Raw genomic sequence first — 21003 nt, forward strand, 5'->3', positions numbered from 1 at the left:
CATAGAGAATCATGGCTTTGTTTCATGAGTGATTATTCGATGCTGTGATTCATAAAGGTGATCTTTTCCTGTTTATAGGTGAGGAAGAGGAAGATGGAATTGAAAGGACCTGTGACACCCTGCTCATGTGTATTGTGACGGTATTAAACCAAGGCCTGCGAAATGGTGGTGGTGTGGGAGACGTGCTCAGAAAGCCTTCCAAAGACGTAAGTGTTTTGGCTGAGGAAATGCATTACTCCCTGTGCATCTCATGAATGCCAAAGTCAATTTTTGGAGGTTATAGACAGTATTTTTATCTAGTCTGCTCTAATGTTACACAGTTGATTTATCCATGTAATTTTTACATCCCAGATGGAATACTTAATGGGAAGAGCTGTGCTTGGTGTGATATTACTTGAAGAAAGAAACTCTAGGCAATAGTTTATCCTTTCTTGAAAAGTGGAGCATGTCGTAACCTTCTAAGCACTGCTAAGAGGTATTGCTGGATTGGATCAGTTTGCTATTGCACTAAGAATTATAAGTGCAAACTTTTGAAAAGGATTGACTAATGAGTATATGTCAAGACTCTCCATTCTAGTACCTAAAGTGCTTCTTTAGCTGAATTTCAGCTTGGCATCTGCCCTGGAATAGGTCCTGTTGTTTATTTATACTGAACTAGCATCAAATTCAAAACAAAATTCCATACGTAACAGTAGAAGTCCTCTTCCTGAAGTCTTCTTCAAAATGCAGTTCATTTAAAAGCTGTTCATAATATTTGGGTTTTATGCATTTTGATTTAAGTTCGAGAAGGACAGCATGAATAAAGGTAATCTAGCTGCACTTTGTCTGGTGGGCCACACCATAACAGCATTAAACTCACAAGTGATATTTCATCAGAGCTTTCAAGAGTCCAGAGACAAATAACTCAGATGATCTGGATTGAAGAGCTCCTTGTGTGAGTAGTAGGAATCTAGGTCCTAACTCATAGACCAGGAGGTTCTAGAGGGACTGCAGACCATCCCCATGAAGTCTATAAACACTTACAAATTTTGAAAGTGACCCTTGCCACCTAGTAGTAATCTGATGCTAGCTATATTAAAGCATGTCACAGAAGGTAGCACATTTCCAAATGACTGTGTGGGAAGCTGAGAAAATCAGTGGCTTTCAAGTTAGTGTCATGGTGAAGAGAAGAACATGGATTTTACGTTCCTCCTTCTTACACTGAATGTTTTCTCCTGTTTGCCACAGAATGACTTTACTGTTTTATTAGAGATGTTAATGAGAATCCAATCCATCCTTTGCAAGAAGGAAAATAGCTAAGATGTGAACATACAAAACTATGGTAAAATAGGGAATATAAGCATTTCAAAGTGTGTGTGCATGTGCATGCTGTTCTAGGAAGACAAAAAAGTGGTCTTCCCACCCTGAGCCAGCTTATAGCCAGGACACTGGTTTAGCATAGTGCTAGAACCATCAATGCTCTCTGCTTGGACAGAGTATAGTAGACTGTTCTTGTCATCATGCAGGCACTCTCCCCTGGTTTCCAGTTGTTCAGTGTGCAAACTTGGTGTCAGTTTGGAATATTTCACAAGAACATACCATCAGCATATCCCTATGTGCTACAGTACAATACTAAGAAGAGTTATCACAGCTGTCAGTGGGAACTAGAAACTGTATATCCCTGTTTCTGTACTGGGAAGATAATTATCTTCAGTAGAGGAGACTACAGTAATGCATCTACACTGCATTTGGTACACAAGCTAGTCTCTTCTTCCTGCTATAGGAAACAGCACAAAGGACCACAGCAGTACTGAAGAGATAGCATATATGGCATATGAAGCCAAATCTTCTTTGCCTACTTGTATAGGTAGTCCCTATCTATTTTTGTAAGTAAGGCTAACAGAATTTGGCATATGAAAAGAAAGATGCACAGCTTTGCTGAACTAATGTGGAAATGTTATTTAATATTTTAGAGAAGTGCTATTTTTGTATCTTATTGCAACCTTATTATTGTTTCAGGAGCCCTTGTTTGCTGCACGAGTTGTTTATGATCTTCTGTTTTATTTCATTGTCATAATTATTGTTCTGAACCTAATCTTTGGAGTCATAATTGATACATTTGCTGATCTCAGGAGTGAAAAGCAGAAAAAGGAGGAAATACTAAAGACAACCTGTTTCATCTGTGGTAAGTGTTTCTGAGCTATGGAGACATTTGATGGGTAAAGGCAAAAAATGAACTATTTCGCAATAAATAAAGTGTGAACCTAAGGGGTGGTTATCTTCTGGAAAGAAAGTCTGTAAAAATGTCCAAGTTTGGTTCTAAATTTATTCCTTCTCAGTAGGAAACAGATTTGGTTTAGGAGTCAAAAGACAAGCTTTGCTAAGATGTGGCTTTGCAGTCTCTACCCAGGATCTGAGGGAGAAGAGCTGTGTCTCACACTCGCATCATCACCACTAATGGAGTTGGTGCAGCTGCTGACTTTATTTCACAAAGCGTAATGCAGATGAAAGTACAGCTTGCTATTTCACAGCACAGTGCATTCCAGAAGGGTAACAACGGCAAAATCCGCCTGTTTCAGAAGGTGACATGAAACAGGGAACAAAAAAATTAAATGAAAATCATCCTCACAAAGCCAACATATGAATCGCGCTTATTTTGAGGTGCAGTCACAAAGAGGGGCAGACCTTCACTCCCATGGGGGACTTTAGAAATACCTTCTTTTTTTGTAGACTGGGTGTTGTTTCCATGGTTGTACTGACAGGGATGAACAGCCACAGTGCACAGAGGCTTTAGTGGAAAGCTCTACAAGAGATCCAAGGAGGAAAGCCGTAATATGAAGAAAACCGTTTGTGAATCCTCTCCTTCCTCACTATGGCACTATTCTTCAGAGACTCAACTGGATACAACAAAAAATAACATGAAATTTTTACAACTACATCTCTGCAAAGACTCACCCTCACTACTAGGTTTAAGTGCACAAACAATCCCACTGCAGCTTAAGTGGGACTATTCACATGCTTGGTGCTAAGCGCATGCATAAATCTTCACAAGATCAGGACTGAGATTGCATGCTGTGTGCTAACCAGTATACATTTAGAAAGAATCAGAGCCAACACTTGTAAAGTACTTTATAGCCTTCAGCATAGAAGGCACTGTAAAACTGTAACATATTTATTATACTGTTATTGTTATTAAGCGGAAATATCACAAAAGAGAATAAACTCTGTGCTGAAAGAATTCTGTCAGGAATGCCTTCTATCCTGGTATTTTCTTGCCTGGCAGTTACTGTATGTGGTTATAGCTTTTAAATTAGAATCCTTCAAATTTATGAACCTTTAAATTAAGTTAGATTCCTTTCTCCAACATATTTAACAGATTTGGGTATTTTTATGTTGATTTTTTTTTTTAATATTATGTTCATGTCTTTTGCAGGACTGGAGAGAGATAAATTTGATAACAAGACAGTTTCGTTTGAGGAGCATATAAAGTCAGAACACAACATGTGGCATTATTTATACTTTATAGTTCTTGTCAAAGTTAAAGATCCAACTGAATACACTGGTCCAGAGAGTTATGTGGCACAAATGATTGTGGTAAGTCAATTCGGGCATGTACTTTATGCAACTGAGAGATGTTCTGTGCAGTTAGAGCAGAGCATATCTGTCCTTTTCCCTCTGTCTGAACAATGCGAGGCATCGATTTGTATTTTTAAAAATCTCTTCACATGTCTTAGACAGTCTGCAACAAAGCCCAGTCTTAAACATAATGAAAAAGATGAAGGTACAGGCCACAGTTGCTAGTTTGGCTTTCGTGCTGTCATGCTCTGTGGGTTCTATTCCCTCATTAGCCAAACCAGAGGCAGAGGAGCATGCATAACATGTGCTGCTGCTACTGCTTTGTCCAGTGTCTCTGGGCTGCTATCCAGAAAAATAATGTCTCCTGCTGAACGGTGAAGCACAGTGTTAGTGTTGAGAGGCTAGTGTTTTCTCCTATGACTGCTCTGAACAAGCTATTGAAAAGACCAAGAAGTGCTTCAGGGATTTGAAGAGCTGCAGAAACTCTTCATCATGAAGAGTTTTTGGATTCAGACTTGGAGTCAGAGACAGAAATTTGATGACATGCGGGCAGAGAGATGTTCAATCACATTTCGTTTCCACCTTACTGTCAAAGAGAGTTCCTTCCAGTGAAAGAGAGGGATGGGCTGTCAATGGTACCTGGTTTGGGGCTTCATTTTTGAGGAATTCCAGAACAGCCCCACAAAGAGTGGCATTCAAGGGACGTTTCTTACTACCTTTTGTGATAGTCTGGTGTACCATTTTCTTCTTGTGGACTTCCTGTCAGTTACTGCACTGCTAAGGGCCTATGCTGGGATTTGTGGCTGCAGAGCTAACATATGTCTGAATCCCAGAGGAGAGTGTAACCAAATGCACATCAGGCTTTGCTGTTCACGTATTTCTGGAGCCACATTTCTTATGGAGAATATCTACTCTGTTATCTTTCATTGAATTTTTCATTATGCGTACTACTCAATCGTGCTTGTGAAATTCTGGGTGCCCTTATACATGTAGTCCTAAGCCTAGCCAAGGGGAAGAGTCTTCTCCTTTAACTTTAGCTGTCTGAAAGTCAGGCACCTGGTTTAAATAGATGTCAGCGTAGAAAGCTGTGTCATTTATCCTGCCTTAAGATAGGTGTCTAGGATGGCTTGGGTGACATACCGTGGCAGGGCCTTTCTCACTCCATTGAGAGCCAAAATGATTAGTTTAGACAAGATTCCTAATAGGGAGCTGGCTGAAGTTGGAGTAGATGACTCGCATTGCACAGACCTGTGCAGAGCTCACCTTGAAGAACGGTTTGTGTTTAGACAGAAGGTCTAAACTGAATGCTGTGGTGAAACAGAACTTTTATAATTGCTATTACCGCTATGTGGGAAGGCAGTGTAGCAGGTCATGGGAATTTAGTGCTCAAGTACAGAGGAGCTGCCTATGTCCATGGAAATTTAGAACTGCCAGTCCTATTGACCAGCTTAGTGCATTTATGCTGTTAGGCAGTAATGGATCTTCTGTATGACAGGTGAGATAGAAAAGCTAAGACAAAAGCTTGTATTCTCTGTTCCATTACAGGAAATTATTCATAGTGTCAAGTTGTCCTCTTACCTGAAAATATTTCTAGCTTATCTCAGAAATGCTCTTTAATTCATGGAATCAACATCTTTGGGTTGTAGGACTTGTCTCCTTTGTCTGTTCCTTCCTACTCTCTTCTTCCTCTCCTTCCCTGCAATGTTTATATGGTTTTTAACTTTGAGAGTATGTATGTTAAGTATTAATGTTTAATTTTCAGGAATGCATTAATATTCATAGTAAGTGTATTCATCCTGTGGCAGCAGTGGTTTGAATTTTCTGATGCAATTCACTAATTTATTTTGCGTTTGCATTAATAGTCAGAACTCCTGTTTGAATACCTAAAACATTAACAGAAAAGTGCCAAAACATGTGACCTCAAGCACTGTACTGATTTCTCAAAGACACTCTATGGCAGAATACTGGTGGTTTGAGTGGTTAATAGTAATCAAGGTTTTGGAATTATTAAACCCTGTGAAAGAGGGCTTTTTTTTTTTTTTTTTTTTTTTTTCCCCATGAGTATATATAAAATTAGTGGCTATTCTGGATGAGGGAGAGGTACATATGGTAGGTATGCTACCCTAGGTAGAGGTACATAGGGTAGGTGTGCTGCAGAAATACTGCATCTGTGAAGCAGAATCAATTGGAAACATTTGAGTGAATTAAAAAAAGGACTCTTTATCTTGGAGCCAGAGATTACTTAATACCACATGGTACAAGGACTATTAAGAAATTAAATAAAATAATCTGACTGGAAGAATGGAATTTCCTGGAAGTATGAGATTCAGCTAGAAGAATTTGAGAGATATAACTTTGCTTATGACCAAAAGAAGATTCAAAAGTGAAACACCCAGAGGTAGTTTTACAGGTGTCATCATCTGTTGGTGCTGATGTAGCTTATGTGTTTCGTGTGTTTCAAACCCAGCATGATAATAATGAAATTATATTGGAAATATGCAAGATGTACTACATTCATTATAGCAATTTTTGGCCTTAAGACAAAGAGGGAAACAAATTGCTTAAGACTTTTCAGCTGACTGGAGGCTGAGTAACCACTCTTGTGATTCTGGAAGAGGTAACAAAGTCCCTGATAAGAGATTTAAGTTCTGCTTAGGATCTAGCACAAGAGAGGCAAACTTCAAATTAATCTTTCACAAGGGAATTGGGCTTACCAGTGGAACTGACTCATCACTGAATGAGGCTGATGGGGAGTTTATGGGGATGTGACACTGTAGTTCAGATGGGAGTCCAAAATGCATAGTGAAGAGGCTCAAGGCAGAAGGGAATGCAGCATTCAAAGTCAATGGCAAGAAAAGAATATGAAGTTTCCTTTGCTGAATCGACTTGAATATAATGCCCAGCATATCAGAAAAGATGCAAGACGTGCAGTGGATTACAATACTTAATAATGAAACATACACTATAGGCAAAGAGGAGGATGGAAATAATTGTTCAAAAGCATTTTTCACTCTGTAAGGGATAACATTACTGTACAATTGCTCTACAATTACCTTAAAGGAGGCTATAGCAAGTTGGGGATTGGTCTCTTCTCCCCTGCACTAAGTGATAAGACAAGAGGAAATGCCCTTAAGTTGCACAAGGGGAGGTTTAGGCTGGATATTAGGAGAAATTTCTTCACTGAAAGGGTTGTGAAGTATTAGAACAGGTTGCCCAGAGAAGTGGTTGAGTCACCGTTCCTGAAGGTCTTCAAAAAATGTGTAGATGTAGCGCTTAGTGGCATGGTTTAGTGGCGGACTTGACAGCACTAGGTTAAAGGTTGGACCAGATGATCTATAATTCTATGATTCTGACATTGTGGCAGAAGATGGATTGACCATCAAGTTGAAAATGAGAGAGAAGTTGTTATTTTTTAATTTGGGTGCCATTGATTAAGCCAGAAGGTTATGGAAGTCAATATGGCAACACTATATGTAGTGGAAGATGAACCTGGAGAATGTCTGAATTTACTGTAGAATGTGCTGCCAGGACCTGTGGGTGATTAATAAATTGGAGATGGTTAAAGGTAGAAAGAGATCCTTGAAAGGTCACCTGTTGTTTGGATGAAGTGTGGCAAACCTTTGCTCTCACTTAGTTAAAAAAAAAAAAAAAAAAAGTGAAAAGTGTGTGGGAGGGTAGAAGAACACCTCAGTCTCAGGGCATTTTGAAGGGGACAAGGAGGACTAAGAATTTACGTTTAGGGTGATACAGAATGTGAAATTCCATGAATAGTACACCTGGAAAAGCTCTCCTAGCTCAATGAGTTTTTATTGTAATTAGGTAGGCCTTTATGGCTGTTTCTGTAGCTTTAAGGGATCAAATTCTGTGTTTTCACAGCCAGAGTACTTGAAGAGAATTTCTACTCAAATGTAATCCTCAAGGTTCAGACCCATCCTTATATATATTTAGGTCAATTTTTGGAGTATGCCTCAGTAGTTTCTTAGTAGAAAGTAAAGTTTAGTTCCAAATGTCATCCTCACTATGCCTACAACTGTGGTTAGGAACCAATTATTAATTGTACTTCTCTACTTCTGTATTCCAGAAAGCAACATTGGAGTGGTTATCAGTAGAACTAAACACCAGGGGAAATGTCTGCATTTTCTGGTAGTCTTGTTTCTTTATTGTCCAGAGCCATCAGGACCCCAAAATATGACTGACTGTGATACTTGTTTACCAATCATTTGTTCAGCAAACAGTGAAGCATCTGGATTGAAGGTTTGGTGATAGCACAAAGGAAAAAAAAATACAGCCCCCACTCAGAGGAAACATTTTTGCAGGTTCCCAAGTTCACTTTAATTTCTGTTCCAGGGGTGGCTTGTTTCAAGGCATTTCTATGAGTTTGTGTGTCTCTAACCTCAGAAGTCCTTAGGGCAGAGGACTTATTTTGCTTTCTTCCTCTGGAACATAGACATTGGTGCAAGCTCCTAATGTTCGCTGTGATATTCAGATCATCAGCTCTGAATTTGCTTCAGTGCTTAGCACACTGTTCTGAGAAGTGACTGAAGTAATCAGTAGCTATCCAGCTCATATAAAATATATTTATTTCTAAGAAAAAAAAAAGGTACAATGTATAAAATGTATTGTAAAACAACGCATACTTTATTCACCTCTAACTTTTTAGACAGTGCCTATTTGGAGATGTTGATGGGAATAAAGCACTTTAGATCGTTTAGTGATGCCCGTTCTTCTGGCACACTATCTTGTATCAGTTCTTGGGTGAGATATTAATTAATATTAAATCAGGGCAGTAGGTCTTATTATTTTTTTTATTTTCCAGGCTTCTTTTATGAAGTCAGACAGGTATTACTTCATATCCAAAATTACAGAAACTTTGAAAAGCTGGATACATGCATTATATTTGCACTGAGAAACTGCATGAATGATTCCCCTATTGAGTTTTCATTCCAGCAGAAAAAAATTCTTATCTGACCCATTTGACCAGAAATTCCATCCCTAGTAAACCCACAGAGATGCACATAACTTGTATTGCATCAGTACAGCAATCTTTGAATGTTCCTTGTGTCCATTTGTCAGAGGAGACAGTTTAATGTGATAACTGGAACACTGAAGGTTAACATCCAAATTTCAGGCTTCTCTTTTCAGCGATGCAATTTATACATACAGATTTCATCAAAGCTTTGATAGTTGCAAATAGATAAATGGAGGCAAAAAATGTAGATGATTAGTTACTGAATTTTTTGCAGCAAGTCAGAGAGAGATAAGAATTAGCCTATGGCTTGTACCTCCATTCATTTGCAAAAATAAAAGGCTGTAGGCATAGTAATTACATTAATTATTTTGCCCATTGGAAGAATAACAGACTTCAGAAAACAAAGCCCTAAAAGTTTTGTTCTCGCATGCCCTGTCCGCAGTTCTTAGCAAGTTTCATAATGGATTTTATTAGCATTAATGCTACCTGTCATAACTACATAATTACAGCACCTAATTATATTATTACTTATTTACTCTAATTATGTAATTGGATGTAATTGGTGCAATTACATAACTCCTCAATCAGATGAAAACTGCTCTAAAACCAGCCTATGTTCATGAGAGTAAAGGATAGATACTGTGATGCGTTAAGCCATGTCCCTAAAGCAAGGCAGTCTTCAGTAGGAAATTAATGGTTCTGTCCTCCTGCCACTGAGGTTATTGGGACCTTGAGCCTTTTGTGCTGTGATGGTATCTTAAAAGTATTCCTTTACACCTTCTTTTGTAAATATATCTTCCCTGAATAGCAAATCCCTAATCTTAAGCATCTCTTCGGGCTATTCAGGATCCCAGTACTTCCACTGAAATACAAAGAAAAATTCCCATCACCATTTTTAGAATTAGGCAGAAAAGATTGCTTGAGCAACATCAGCCTGAAATTCTGAATAGCAATTTTTCTTACTTAGTTCTTTTAAAGGCACTTTTGTGCCTAGCCATTGGTAACGTGACAAAATATTTTAACTACTTCATTTGTAACGTTTAGAAACTTCATTTTGAAGGTGTCAGCTTAATTTTATTGATAATATTAAATAAATATTTGGCATAATGTCTTAAACATGTCCCTGTCAGGAGGAAAAATGCTTTCCCCATTTGGAAAAAAATCTATTTTTGTTCTTGTTGTGTTGTGGGGTTTTTTTTGAGGGGGAGGGTTGGTTCTGTTTTGGTTTGGTTTTAAATATGGAAGTTTGAAAATTGAGCTGAATTTAGTGCTCTTTTGAGCTGGTGCTGTTGTGTCTTTTCTTCCTACCTCCAGTCTCATGCTTTTGCCTTCTTTTTCTGTTTGATACACAGAAGTAGGTATTACATTCAGAAGCAGCACTGGGAATAATGCCAAGTGAGCCATCAAGGAGCCTCACAATAGCTGTCTTTCTGCCCATAATGTGCGCTGGGCAATGCAAGCCATTTAATGTGAGCTTCCTCCTCTCTTCTGCCTTGATGCCCCTGGGTTCATACCTTGGCAGTGATGCTGCAAGGTCCGGCCAGAGTCTGTGAGGCTCGTGGGCAGCTCTGACCCCAGTGGAGATGTCAGGTGTCAGAAATGCCATGGCAGGGACAATGGGCAAATCCTTCCTAGAGCCAGGCTTCCTTGTGGATAGTCCCTGGCACGCCAGCGTGTGGCCTGCAAAAGGATTTCTTGCATTTTAGGCAGCCTCAGCAGAAGTGGCTACCTGTTGAAACTGCAGAAGCAGGAGCCAAGCAGAGCCTGCAGAGCCTGACAGCACTGTGTCAAGAGCCTGACTGCTTACCCTTTGGCACTGCCAGGCAGCGAGCCAGACATCCAGCCTATTCCATGGCCATCCCCGAGCAATCCACAGGGAACCCCAGCTCTGGAGGAGGCAGGTCCGAAGGAAATACAAGTGGATGAGGTAAAGGCAGTGAAAAAGCACTGCAAGGAAAGGGGAACAGCAGGCAGGCAAGCAGGAGCAGGGTTTGTAGAACAAGCTGTTCTTCACTGCTGTCAGTTTTTTTCAAAGAATGTAATAAAATAATATGTACTAAAAGGGCTGTTGACCTCAGGTCTTAAAATGTAACTTCTTTGGAGATGAAAAAAAAAAAGTTCTGACATCCAGGATTTTTCTATTATGTTATCCGTTGTCTTTTTGAATTTTGGGAGGCAAAAGTTTTCCCTGCTAATTTTTCTCTCTAGTCTATAGATACTCAACCTACCTCAACCATTCTGTGATAGCCTAAATTACAGCCAGCGATTGCTAAACACCGTATGGGTAGTATCTAAGAATGACTTAAAACAGAGAAATGTCAATCCCAGGTAACATTCGTACTGCAGAAGGGACACTCTGTTTGACACTCTGTGTGTTTTTCACACACTGGTGGTTCAAGCTAGACAATTTGAGAAGTTTCCTCCCCCAGATGTCCACCATACCCTTCTGTTGCAATTTACCACAACAATAGCAGAGGGGGCAGGACAAGCAGTGCATTTGTTCACTCGTGAGCTTCTGCAGTTCACAGCCTGGAGTATTAATGTGAAAATTGATGGCCATTTAAGTCACGCCAGTCTGAACTGCACTGCTTGAGGAGAGTACACACTACTGATTCTTTGCCTTTTTATTGGTAGGGAAAGAATCAGCAGGGAGAAAGGGCACACAGCTGACAGGGGTGACCCTGTCAACTGCTACAGCTAAATCTGCCAGGGACTGTGAGCTGTGGTTCTTAAACTGGCTCACTATAAATAAACTTGTATTTTTAAGGTTTCTTCATTATCATAAATTCTAGTTCAACACCAAGTTTCTGATCTGGCAAGTTACAGACTTTGACATACTCACAGGACTGGACTTGTGCACCCAAATGTGCTGCCGGAGTGGGGCATAGCGTTTATAACTTTGGGGAAGCTAATAATGCTTCTATTGTTATGTCTAATTTATTTGACTGCTAAAAACTGGCCTTCCTCCAAAAAAGAGCAGATGTTATCAAAGCAAAACTTGCAAGGATGAGATGTATGTACATAGCATTAAGCTATGCAACTTTTCCTTAATTACTTTTAAAAGACTGATACAATGCATGTCACATAAGTCACGGTAAGTAATTACTTACCGTGGCAGTTATACCAATTGCACAAAAGCTGGGTGCTAAATAAGTTCTGAGGTCTCACTAACAGGCTAATTTCCTAGGAAATACAATATCAGTTTTGTCTGCAGTCGGGTTTTCATAAAATAAGCAATTAAAGAAATATGCCTAAACACATGATTTACTGCTCCTATTTTTTGTTATTCTCTGTATAGGAGAGTAAGCGAGCAGTAGTCTCTCTATGCCCTTCTACGTGGAAGCAGGCCCTCTGCGATGTTCAGGGCTTCACTTCAGGTGCACCAAGTCCTGGAAAAAAAGTGATCTTTCTGCTTAAAGGCCTGCCTAAAACTTAACAGAGGATCTCAGAGCCATTGAGTGGTGATAGGCAGTCACTGAACAGAACTGGAATTGTGCTTAGCACAGGCTCAGCCACTGCTTTTGCCCTTCTCCCCTCATATACCTGAGTGTTACCCAGTTTTATATTTACAGAAAATATTACAGTTTGTTGCTTTTTCTTCTGCTAAGTATTGAATTATTTTTCTATTGTTGATTTTCCTATTATTCAAAAATAACATTCATTTCTTCAGGTAGCCCATTACTATTTTGCTTCTCCATACAATTTTGCATCTACATTATTATCTTACAAAAGAGCTCAACACCTCCCTCTCTACTTCATAAAATAAGCAATTATAGTAACATGCCTAATTAGCTGATTTCCTGCTCATTTGCGTGTTTGTCAATGCATGAAAAGTTAGCATCACATGAGGACTTTGCCTCTCTGTACAAAGCTCCTATTATACAAGAAAGCTGCTTCAGGGGCTCTGCATCTTTCAGAACTGGGCTCTTTGGTCCACCATAAATAATTTGGCTGGCCTCGTTGACTAGGTGATGTGTGAGGTATAGGGAAATAAAAGGACAGGTGAACTTCTTTTGGGATCTCATTTAAAAGCTTAAGGTTTTAGTGGCTTTAAGTTTATATACATTCTTCCCAGAAAGGCGAAATTAATTCTGTTGCTGCTTGAATGGGAAACCACAGATCTGATCCTGCTTCCTTAGAAATGATGTCATTAGCTGGAGTGAGAGAAAAATCAACATCAACCACAGGTGCTACAGCACAGGCAGATGTGGTGTGTGCAGTGACGGCTTGGAGATAGCCTTCATCCCTCCAGCTGACACAGTGAGGGGATGGCCATGCCACTGTGCCATGCCATTGTCCCTGCTACATCCGTGCTCAGCCTCACATGTTCTTGTTAACCCTAAGGGGACAGATTCCTGCACTAGCACAAGCCTCTCTTTTTTTCCCTCTCCTTTGAAATTACTTCTGAATAAAAAGCTGTAATGTAATTGCAGTTTACAGAGTGGAACCTAAAACCTTCCAAAAGTATATTCGTCCTGAGATGTGTGTTTGTTTCCCTGAGGTCTGGAAGCAGTCAGTTAATATTACCCAGCACTGGCCTTTTTGTACCCTCTGGTATTGTAGCTCTGTTGTAAGCTTAGCTTGATTTCCTCTGAATTTGAAAGATATGGCTGCCTGTCTGTTGAGAAATATTTAGGCTTCAAGGACTGATTTCTGCTGTAAGGATGGGTTCTGCCTTGATAGTACAGTGTAGTTAAAGCCTCCTTGTCCTTCTTCCAAATTCAGTTCATTCAATTTGCAAATTAAAATAAATGAGTAGAGTTGGGTTCCTGTTTGTTTGTTTGCTGCTGGACTTAAGGACTCAAGGAGGGGTCTGGACATGAGGCAGTGTTCCTTGAAACTTGCACATCCCCACAAACATCCAGTGGAGGTGTTCCAGCTGGAGCATCCTCAAGCCGAGCAGCACTGCTGGCAGGACATGGGCTGCGGTTCCCTGCTGGAATCCACTCCCTCCTTGACCTGCCAGAGGCTGGAGCTGTTAACTTTACAGGCAGCTTGCAAAAGCCATCTTTTATCCCTTTGTTAAGAAGTATGTGGCCTGAGATGGATCTGTGTGTGGGCAGACCTTTATTCTCTGATTTCAAATGATGAAAAGGCTGTCCATGGCATTGGATAAGCACCTACAGTTGTGCTTGAAAACCTGGCAGAATCTGAGGCTGTGTTCTCTTGGGAATGGAAGTATATGGCTTTACTTAATGAAACCTGGACCTTAACTGGGGTCCTGGATATTGATAAGAAGTTCAGCCCCGGAGGAATGATGTAATGATCAGATTGCAAAGCATACAAACTGAATTCATTTCATTTTGCACTCTAGGAGAAGCAGCAAACACGGGCACACTTCAGTGTTATTTGAGAATACTGTTGGAACATTTGAAAACAATTATTGTTCTTTGTGGAACAAAGTGGTACTAAGCTTCTGGCTTCCTGAATGAGAAAGGCACTCCAAAATCGTCCACAGCTAAGACAGCTGTAGATCCTGAGGAAAAGAAGGACTCTGAGTTTCCCAAAGATAGAAGGGCCATTAATAAAAGCACAGGGATATGAGTCTGAGGTTGTTGTCTTACCAAGGACGCCATTTAGAAGTAAATATGTGTAACTTTGGTTGGACTTGAAATACTGGGATGAGATTCTTCAAGAATTAGAATGGGGAAAAGCTGCAAAATGTAACGCTGGCTCTGAGTTCTCACTGTTGAGAGATAGTAGGAACTGGGAGGATTGCATGCAGCAATAGTATGAACTCATTTTACAAGGTCTAATGGATATGATGAAGTTGCTTGTTTTCTATATCTGTTGTGGGAAGAAAAATCCACGGGTCTGTATTACTCTGCATCGATATGTTTCTGAATTTGTATAACTTTGGTCTCATTGTGCCATTTATCATTTGGGATCTGCTTTATGAGATATTTGTCAGCTTTTTCGATTTGGTTTCAAAGCTAGTTCATCATGGAATCTTCTCCCTTTTTAGTTTGGTGGTTGTGTGTTTGATAAAAAGCTAAGATTACATCATCTTTAATAAAAGAGAAGATATATAGCCTAAAGAAATCAGATTAGTTGCAGACAAAGAAATCAATCAGGTTGGCAAATTGTATCTGTGGGACAAAGTGCAAAATGTTTGTTTCATACAGTATTTATTGAACAAATTTGTTGAGAAGACGGTTAAAAATGTACAGAAAAAAAAAACAGGAACCATTTTGTTCAATTTAAATGACATTGATGTATTTTTTACATCATGAAATCTTGCAATATTACCAACAACAATCCCTGATAAAGTACTTTACACAATTGCCTCACAGGGCATTTTGAGATAAAAGTATATATTGGAGATTGTAAATTGGCTGCATCCAATTTGTCTATAATGGAAGCCACTACAGCCATCCCACGAAATTCAATACATCAGGAATCACATTACAGTTCTGTGAGTTTGGAGTAGTAGTAGCTTAAAGAGTCTCCAAAACAAACAGGCAACTTTAAATCAGATTTAATGAACCCTGTGTATTTTATACACATGTGATTAAAATGTTTTGTTTCTGTTTTTCATTTTACCGGGTGCTGCTGAAAGAGAATTGTAACTCTGGGTTTGTGAAACTGATCATCTGCTTGTTCTCAAGAGAAAATACATTTTAATTGAACATAACAAACCATATTTAAATACTGGGTTGGGAAGAAAAAAAAAAAAAAAGGAAGAGCAGATCTGAGCAGAGAGGATCCATTTCAATATTTTCCTAGCAATGCGAGGTGAGCTAAATGAAAGTATGGTACAGGTGGATAGAAGTTCACATTGTAGCAATGCGTTTTTTTCTTTTATTGATTTGTGCCTGCAGCTTCTGAAAATGGCAGACATGAACCTGAGTGAACAGACGTTTCACCTTGAGAGCCCAGTTTTTCTGATTTCCACCTATTTCCCAAAGTCACTGGGAATAAAAGTGCCCTGTGTGTCCCAGTAGGTACTTTGTGGGACCAGCTGGGAACTGTGTCTCATCCACAGGGGACTCTCCTTGGCCTCCATGCATGTAGGTGAGGAGTTGTGCAGAGGAGTTGAACAGAAGAATGCCCACAAGCCATGGGCAAGCATTTGAACACAGCAAGTGGTTTGAATACAGTTTGTAGAGCATGTTGGTAGTGTTCAGGCCCATATGGCTGTAAGGTGGCCATGGCTTGATGGTGCTTTGTCAAAAGACACTTCAAAGAGAAACCTGCATCTCTTTCCTCTCTGAAAAATGCTTGAGTATGTGCATTTATGCAAGTGTGTGGTAAATGCATGATCATACCTTTGTTTAAAAATACAGTTGTTCTCTACAGCCCATTAGGGATAATAATGTAGGATAGATAATAATTCTAAATAATTTTAAAAGAAAATTTTGTACTTTAAGCTGTCCTTTCATATTGCACCATGTGCAAAGTACATCAGAATTAAAATGGACCCAAAGCAGAACACTGATATCAGGATTGAAAATGCCTCGATGCCGGGAGTATCCTAAACCAGAACAATCACACTGCAATCAGTGAAGCTATGCCTGTGCAAAGCTGAGAACAAGGTCAAGTCCTGAGCCTCTGAAAAATGAGTCTCCAGCTGAGTCTTTATATTTCCCAAAGATTTTGTTACACCAAATTGAAGCTAAAGGTAGAAAATGGACAGTACTTGCAAAATGCAAAGTGACAGGGGCAGAGAATTAAAGCTAAATGTCAAAAAAAATGCATACATTTCAACAAGTATGAGCCTGAATCCCATGCTACAAAAGATACAAAGTAAAGGTCATGGTTTGGAGGTTAAAAGGCAAGTTACACCCCGATCCACTGTTTGAAAACAGCACTTACATTGACAAAAAGAGATCAAAATTTGTGATATCCTTACCAGCTGAACAGTAGGTATGTATCTAAGGAGCAGGCAACCTCTCTGTCCTCAGCAGTGGTATGATTCTGCAGGGTGTGTTTACATTGCGGTGGTATTAGTGGACTTCAGTATCTAGAGAGCTCCTGCTAGAATGCTTTGCAAAAGGAAATCAATACTAACAGAAGATCAGAAGAATGGGGGCTTTAGAGAGAGAGTCCATGCAGGTTGGTGGTGTGCGGATAGGAATGGCATGGGGCTGGATAAGCACCATAACTCTGCTCACTTTAAATGCAGTCAGCAGAAATATCATTGCAAAGCACAGGCATTCAGCTAGATGTAAGCCAGCATGGCAAATGAACAGTGAATTTGCAGAGATGATGGTAAGAGTAGTAGGAGAAGGAGAGGGTGAATGAAGCGGGAGCTGGAGGCACGTTGGTGGTTGTGGTGGAGCTCCATGAGCAGCTCAGCCCCTCACCTGTAACAGGGATGCCCTACACAGTGAGCCACTGAGAGGTGCCACCTGGCATTGGAGGAACTGAGCCTGTGCAACTCAACAGCAGCACTGCAGTGAGCTGTGAAGGAGGAGATGGAGAACTGCCAGGTGCCTCTACGCAGAGATGGCCATTGCATTATGCTGTTCTTCCCCTACTGAGACAGCTGGAACTACAACAGAGCCTCCCATGCTGCCATTAAAAGGTTCTTTTTTTAAGGACATGTGCACTTAATATCAGAATATTGAAACCATACCCACGTGAATAAAGTTAGTAAGCCAATGATTCATTGCTGTTTCAAATCTCTATCTAGCCACAGTAAATTTCTGCTCAGTAGTGACAGTCTGTGTCCACATGCAGGCTATGATTTACAGTTCTGTGTTTTGTATCAACAACATCTGTTTAACAAAAGAAAAAAAGAAAAAAAGAAAAAAAAAAAGCCAAGAACATTTATTTTCTAATCTCTGTACCAGATGTTGTTTCTTTATGCACAAGATCCAGGGATTATATCAGAAATAATTTAATTATTTTAAATGAATAATCTGAAGTGTTTTTCCTAAAGCATGCCCTGTAACCACTAACAACATAAAAACATAGGAATGTGGAAAAATAAAGTCGTATCTCGCACAAATCTATAATTATATCTATTTTAAGGGCACACATATTTAAGCACCAAAACCTAGCCTGAAATGGTAGTGTTGAGATTCCTGAAGATGTGCAGAGGAGAATACCAATTCTCAGAGTTACGATAGAGATAAGGTGGCAGAGAGTGATGGAAACAGCAGAACAAAGCAACAGTTGAGAAATGAACACATGCTGTGGGCAAAGAAAGACACAGGAAGCCAATGTGTCTTGAAGGAGAGGAGGAGCCCACTAGCGCTGGGGTGGGATGAAAGCTCAGGCCCCCTGAGCACACAAAGGTTGTGCCACGAGCCCACTGCCAGCTGTAGTCCCCACGCACCTGCAGGTCCACCTGGAGGGGAGTTGGATGGTGCAGTCCTTGTGCACTGGTGCCAAAGCTGCTTAGTTTAGTTTGTGCTTTCCACCCTCTAGGCTAAGGTTGCTTAGAACTGAAGGAAGAACAATGCCACAGAAAATGTTTCTGTGTAGCTCCTGCTGTCCTGGCCTATTATTTCCCTATTTTGCAGGTCCAGAATTCATTCAGGGGCTTTGTTTCTAGGATAGGAAACAGTGCAAAGAGTACAGGTTCTCCTTTCTCAGCCGGTGCAGAGCACTGACTTTCCTTGCTATTCCATTGCAGTAGCAGAGGGCTGCTTTGCCATTGCTACCAAGGAGAGCAGGCAGGTACAAACCCAACAGCAGAGTGTGACAGCAGAAGTCAGAGAGGAGAGGAAGGGAGTCACAGTGTGTTCCACAGGATGCACTTAGCATAGGGCTATAGAACAATTCAGGTTAAGAGGGATCGCCAGAGATCCCCCAGTTCCACCCCAGCTGAAAGCAGATTGAGATGAAGCAGGTTTCTCAGGGTCTCATCCATTTGCATTGTGAGTATCTGCAAGAATGGGCCTCTTACCACCTCTCTGGGCATCTGTTCCAGTACTTGCCCATCCTCCCACTAAAAAAACCTTGTTCTTCTATTTAATTGGAATTTCCCATGTTCCAGCTTCCACTGTATCATTGCACTGTGCACCTTGAGGGCAGTCTGGCTCCATCTTCTGCCCCAAGGTAGTTGCAAGTGGCAATACTTGCCCCTTGGCCTTCTCCAGGCTGAACAGACCCAGCTCTCTCAGCTTGCTCTCATAAGCCCATGCTCCAGTTTGTCAATGTCTTTTTTGGTACTGGGAATCACAGAATCACAGAATTTCTAGGTTGGAAGAGACCTCAAGATCATCAAGTCCAACCTCTGACCTAACACGAACAGTCCCCACTAAACCATATCCCTGAGCTCTACATCTAAACGTCTTTTAAAGACTTCCAGGGATGGTGACTCCACCACTTCCCTGGGCAGCCTGTTCCAGTGTCTAACAACCCTTTCGGTAAAGAAGTTCTTCCTAACATCTAACCTAAAACTTCCCTGGTGCAACTTAAGCCCATTCCCTCTCGTCCTGTCACCAGGCACGTGGGAGAACAGACCAACCCCCACCTCGCTACACCCTCGTTTAAGGTATCTGTAAAGCGCGATAAGGTCATCCCTGAGCCTCCTTTTCTCCAGGCTGAACAACCCAGCTCCCTCAGCCGCTCCTCGTAGGACTTGTTCTCCAGGTCCCTCACCAGCTTCGTCACCCTTCTCTGGACTCGCTCGAGCACCTCGATGTCCTTCTTGTAGCGAGGGGCCCAAAACTGAACACAGTACTCGAGGTGCAGCCTCACCAGAGCCAAGTAGAGGGGGACGATCACCTCCCTAGCCCCGCTGACCACACCGCTTCTTATGCAAGCCAGGATGCTGTTGGCCTTCTTGGCCACCTGAGCACACTGCTGGCTCATGTTCAGCCGACTATCAACTATCACTCCCAGGTCCCTCTCTGCCTGGCAGCTCTCCAACCACTCATCTCCCAGCCTGTAGCTCTGCTTGGGGTTGTTGCATCCCAGGTGCAGGACCCAGCACTTGGCCTTGTTGAACTTCATGCAGTTGACCTCAGCCCATCGGTGCAGCCTATCCAGATCCTCCTGCAGAGCCTTCCTACCGTCAAGCAGATCGACACACGCACCTAACTTGGTGTCATCTGCAAACTTACTGAGGGTGCACTCAATGCCCTCGTCCAGGTCATTGATGAAGATGTTAAAGAGGACCGGCCCCAGCACCAAGCCCTGGGGGACGCCACTAGTGACTGGCCTCCAACTGGACTTGACTCCATTTACCACGACTCTTTGGGCCTGGCTATCCAGCCAGTTTCTAACCCAACGAAGCGTGCACCAGTCCAAGCCAAGAGCAGCCAGTTTCTTGAGGAGAATGCTGTGGGAAACGGTGTCCAAAGCCTTGCTGAAGTCAAGGTAGACCACATCCACAGCCTTTTGCTAATCCACCCAGCACATCACTTTGTCATAGAAGGAGATCAGGTTCGTCAAGCAGGATCTGCCTTCCATAAACCCATGCTGACTGGGCCTGATCGCCTGGTTGCCCTGCAAGTGCCGCTTGATGACACTCAAGATAATCTGCTCCATGAGCTTCCCTGGCTCTGAGGTCAAACTAACAGGCCTATAGTTCCCCGGGTCTGCCCTCCGTCCCTTCTTGTAGATGGGCATCACGTTTGCTAGCCACCAGTCAGCTGGGACCTCCCCCGATAGCCAGGACTGTTCATAAATGATGGTAAGCGGCTTGGCCAGCTCCTCTGCCAGTTCTCTCAGTACCCTCAGAAGCCCCAAAGTGGATGCGGTACAGCAAATGCAGCCCTACAAGTGCCAGCTGGATATGGAGGATCACTTCCTTCAACGTGCTGGCTGCACCCTGGCTGGGGCAGCCCAGGATGCAGTTGGCCTTTTTCACTGTAAGGGCACGCCACTGACTCACATTCTTATTGCTTACATATGGTTTTGCCCACAGCAGTGGTGCTAGATCGCATTCAGAAAATACTTTTGTGATTGTTTTCATCTCTTGGAGGTAAATGCCAGTGTTTTTCTTGGAAAAGCAAGATCCTGTACAGTGTTCAAGCTGAGTATCAAAATTGTCACATACACCATCAAAGATTTGAGGTTTATTATCTTTCTTCACCATATTTGGGGGGGATATTAACTGGCCCAGATACCAGTCCTGCAGAACTCACAGTTATGCAGAATTCAGGTGATAGATTCTGTTGCAGCCCTCAAAAACATTCAGCCAAGTTAAAATGAAAGTAAATGCATCAATGACACTGCTAAAGCAGACTGTGGGTCTGTATTACAGTTCCAACCTTCTTTTAGTGGGAAACAGATTTCTATATTTTTCCATGCACTATGGAAGTTGTAGGATGTATCAATCTAGTGTAGACCCAGCCAGACATTAGTTTTCTTATTGCGTAAAGATTTATCTGCAATAGCCAAGGTTTATTTTTATTTTCCTTGAATTACTGTTGTGGTTGCATTTAGCTGCATAACAATTCCTGATTTCCCTCCCTGTATTTTTGTACAGCACAGATTGCTTATCAAATACGTTCTTAACATTAAAGTGTCAAACGGGATTTGCAGAAAGCTATTTGTGTTTGTAGTTTAGGGTGAACGTT

The 21003-nt window shown here is 41.3% G+C and overlaps 1 protein-coding gene across 6 annotated transcripts in view; it reads left to right on the forward strand.

Moving 5' to 3' along the window:
* ITPR2 (inositol 1,4,5-trisphosphate receptor type 2) overlaps positions 1-21003 on the forward strand; it is a 275621-nt gene that overhangs the window by 243453 nt on the left and 11165 nt on the right. For all 6 annotated transcript variants that reach the window (XM_072041998.1, XM_005022980.5, XM_038177656.2 and 3 more), the window contains 3 exons: positions 79-206; positions 1999-2164; positions 3413-3573. In XM_072041998.1, coding sequence (XP_071898099.1) covers positions 79-206; positions 1999-2164; positions 3413-3573 — 455 coding nt within the window. The remainder of the gene's footprint in view (positions 1-78; positions 207-1998; positions 2165-3412; positions 3574-21003) is intronic.

This window comes from Anas platyrhynchos, chromosome 1, assembly GCF_047663525.1.
Source record: "Anas platyrhynchos isolate ZD024472 breed Pekin duck chromosome 1, IASCAAS_PekinDuck_T2T, whole genome shotgun sequence".
NCBI lineage: Eukaryota > Metazoa > Chordata > Aves > Anseriformes > Anatidae > Anas > Anas platyrhynchos.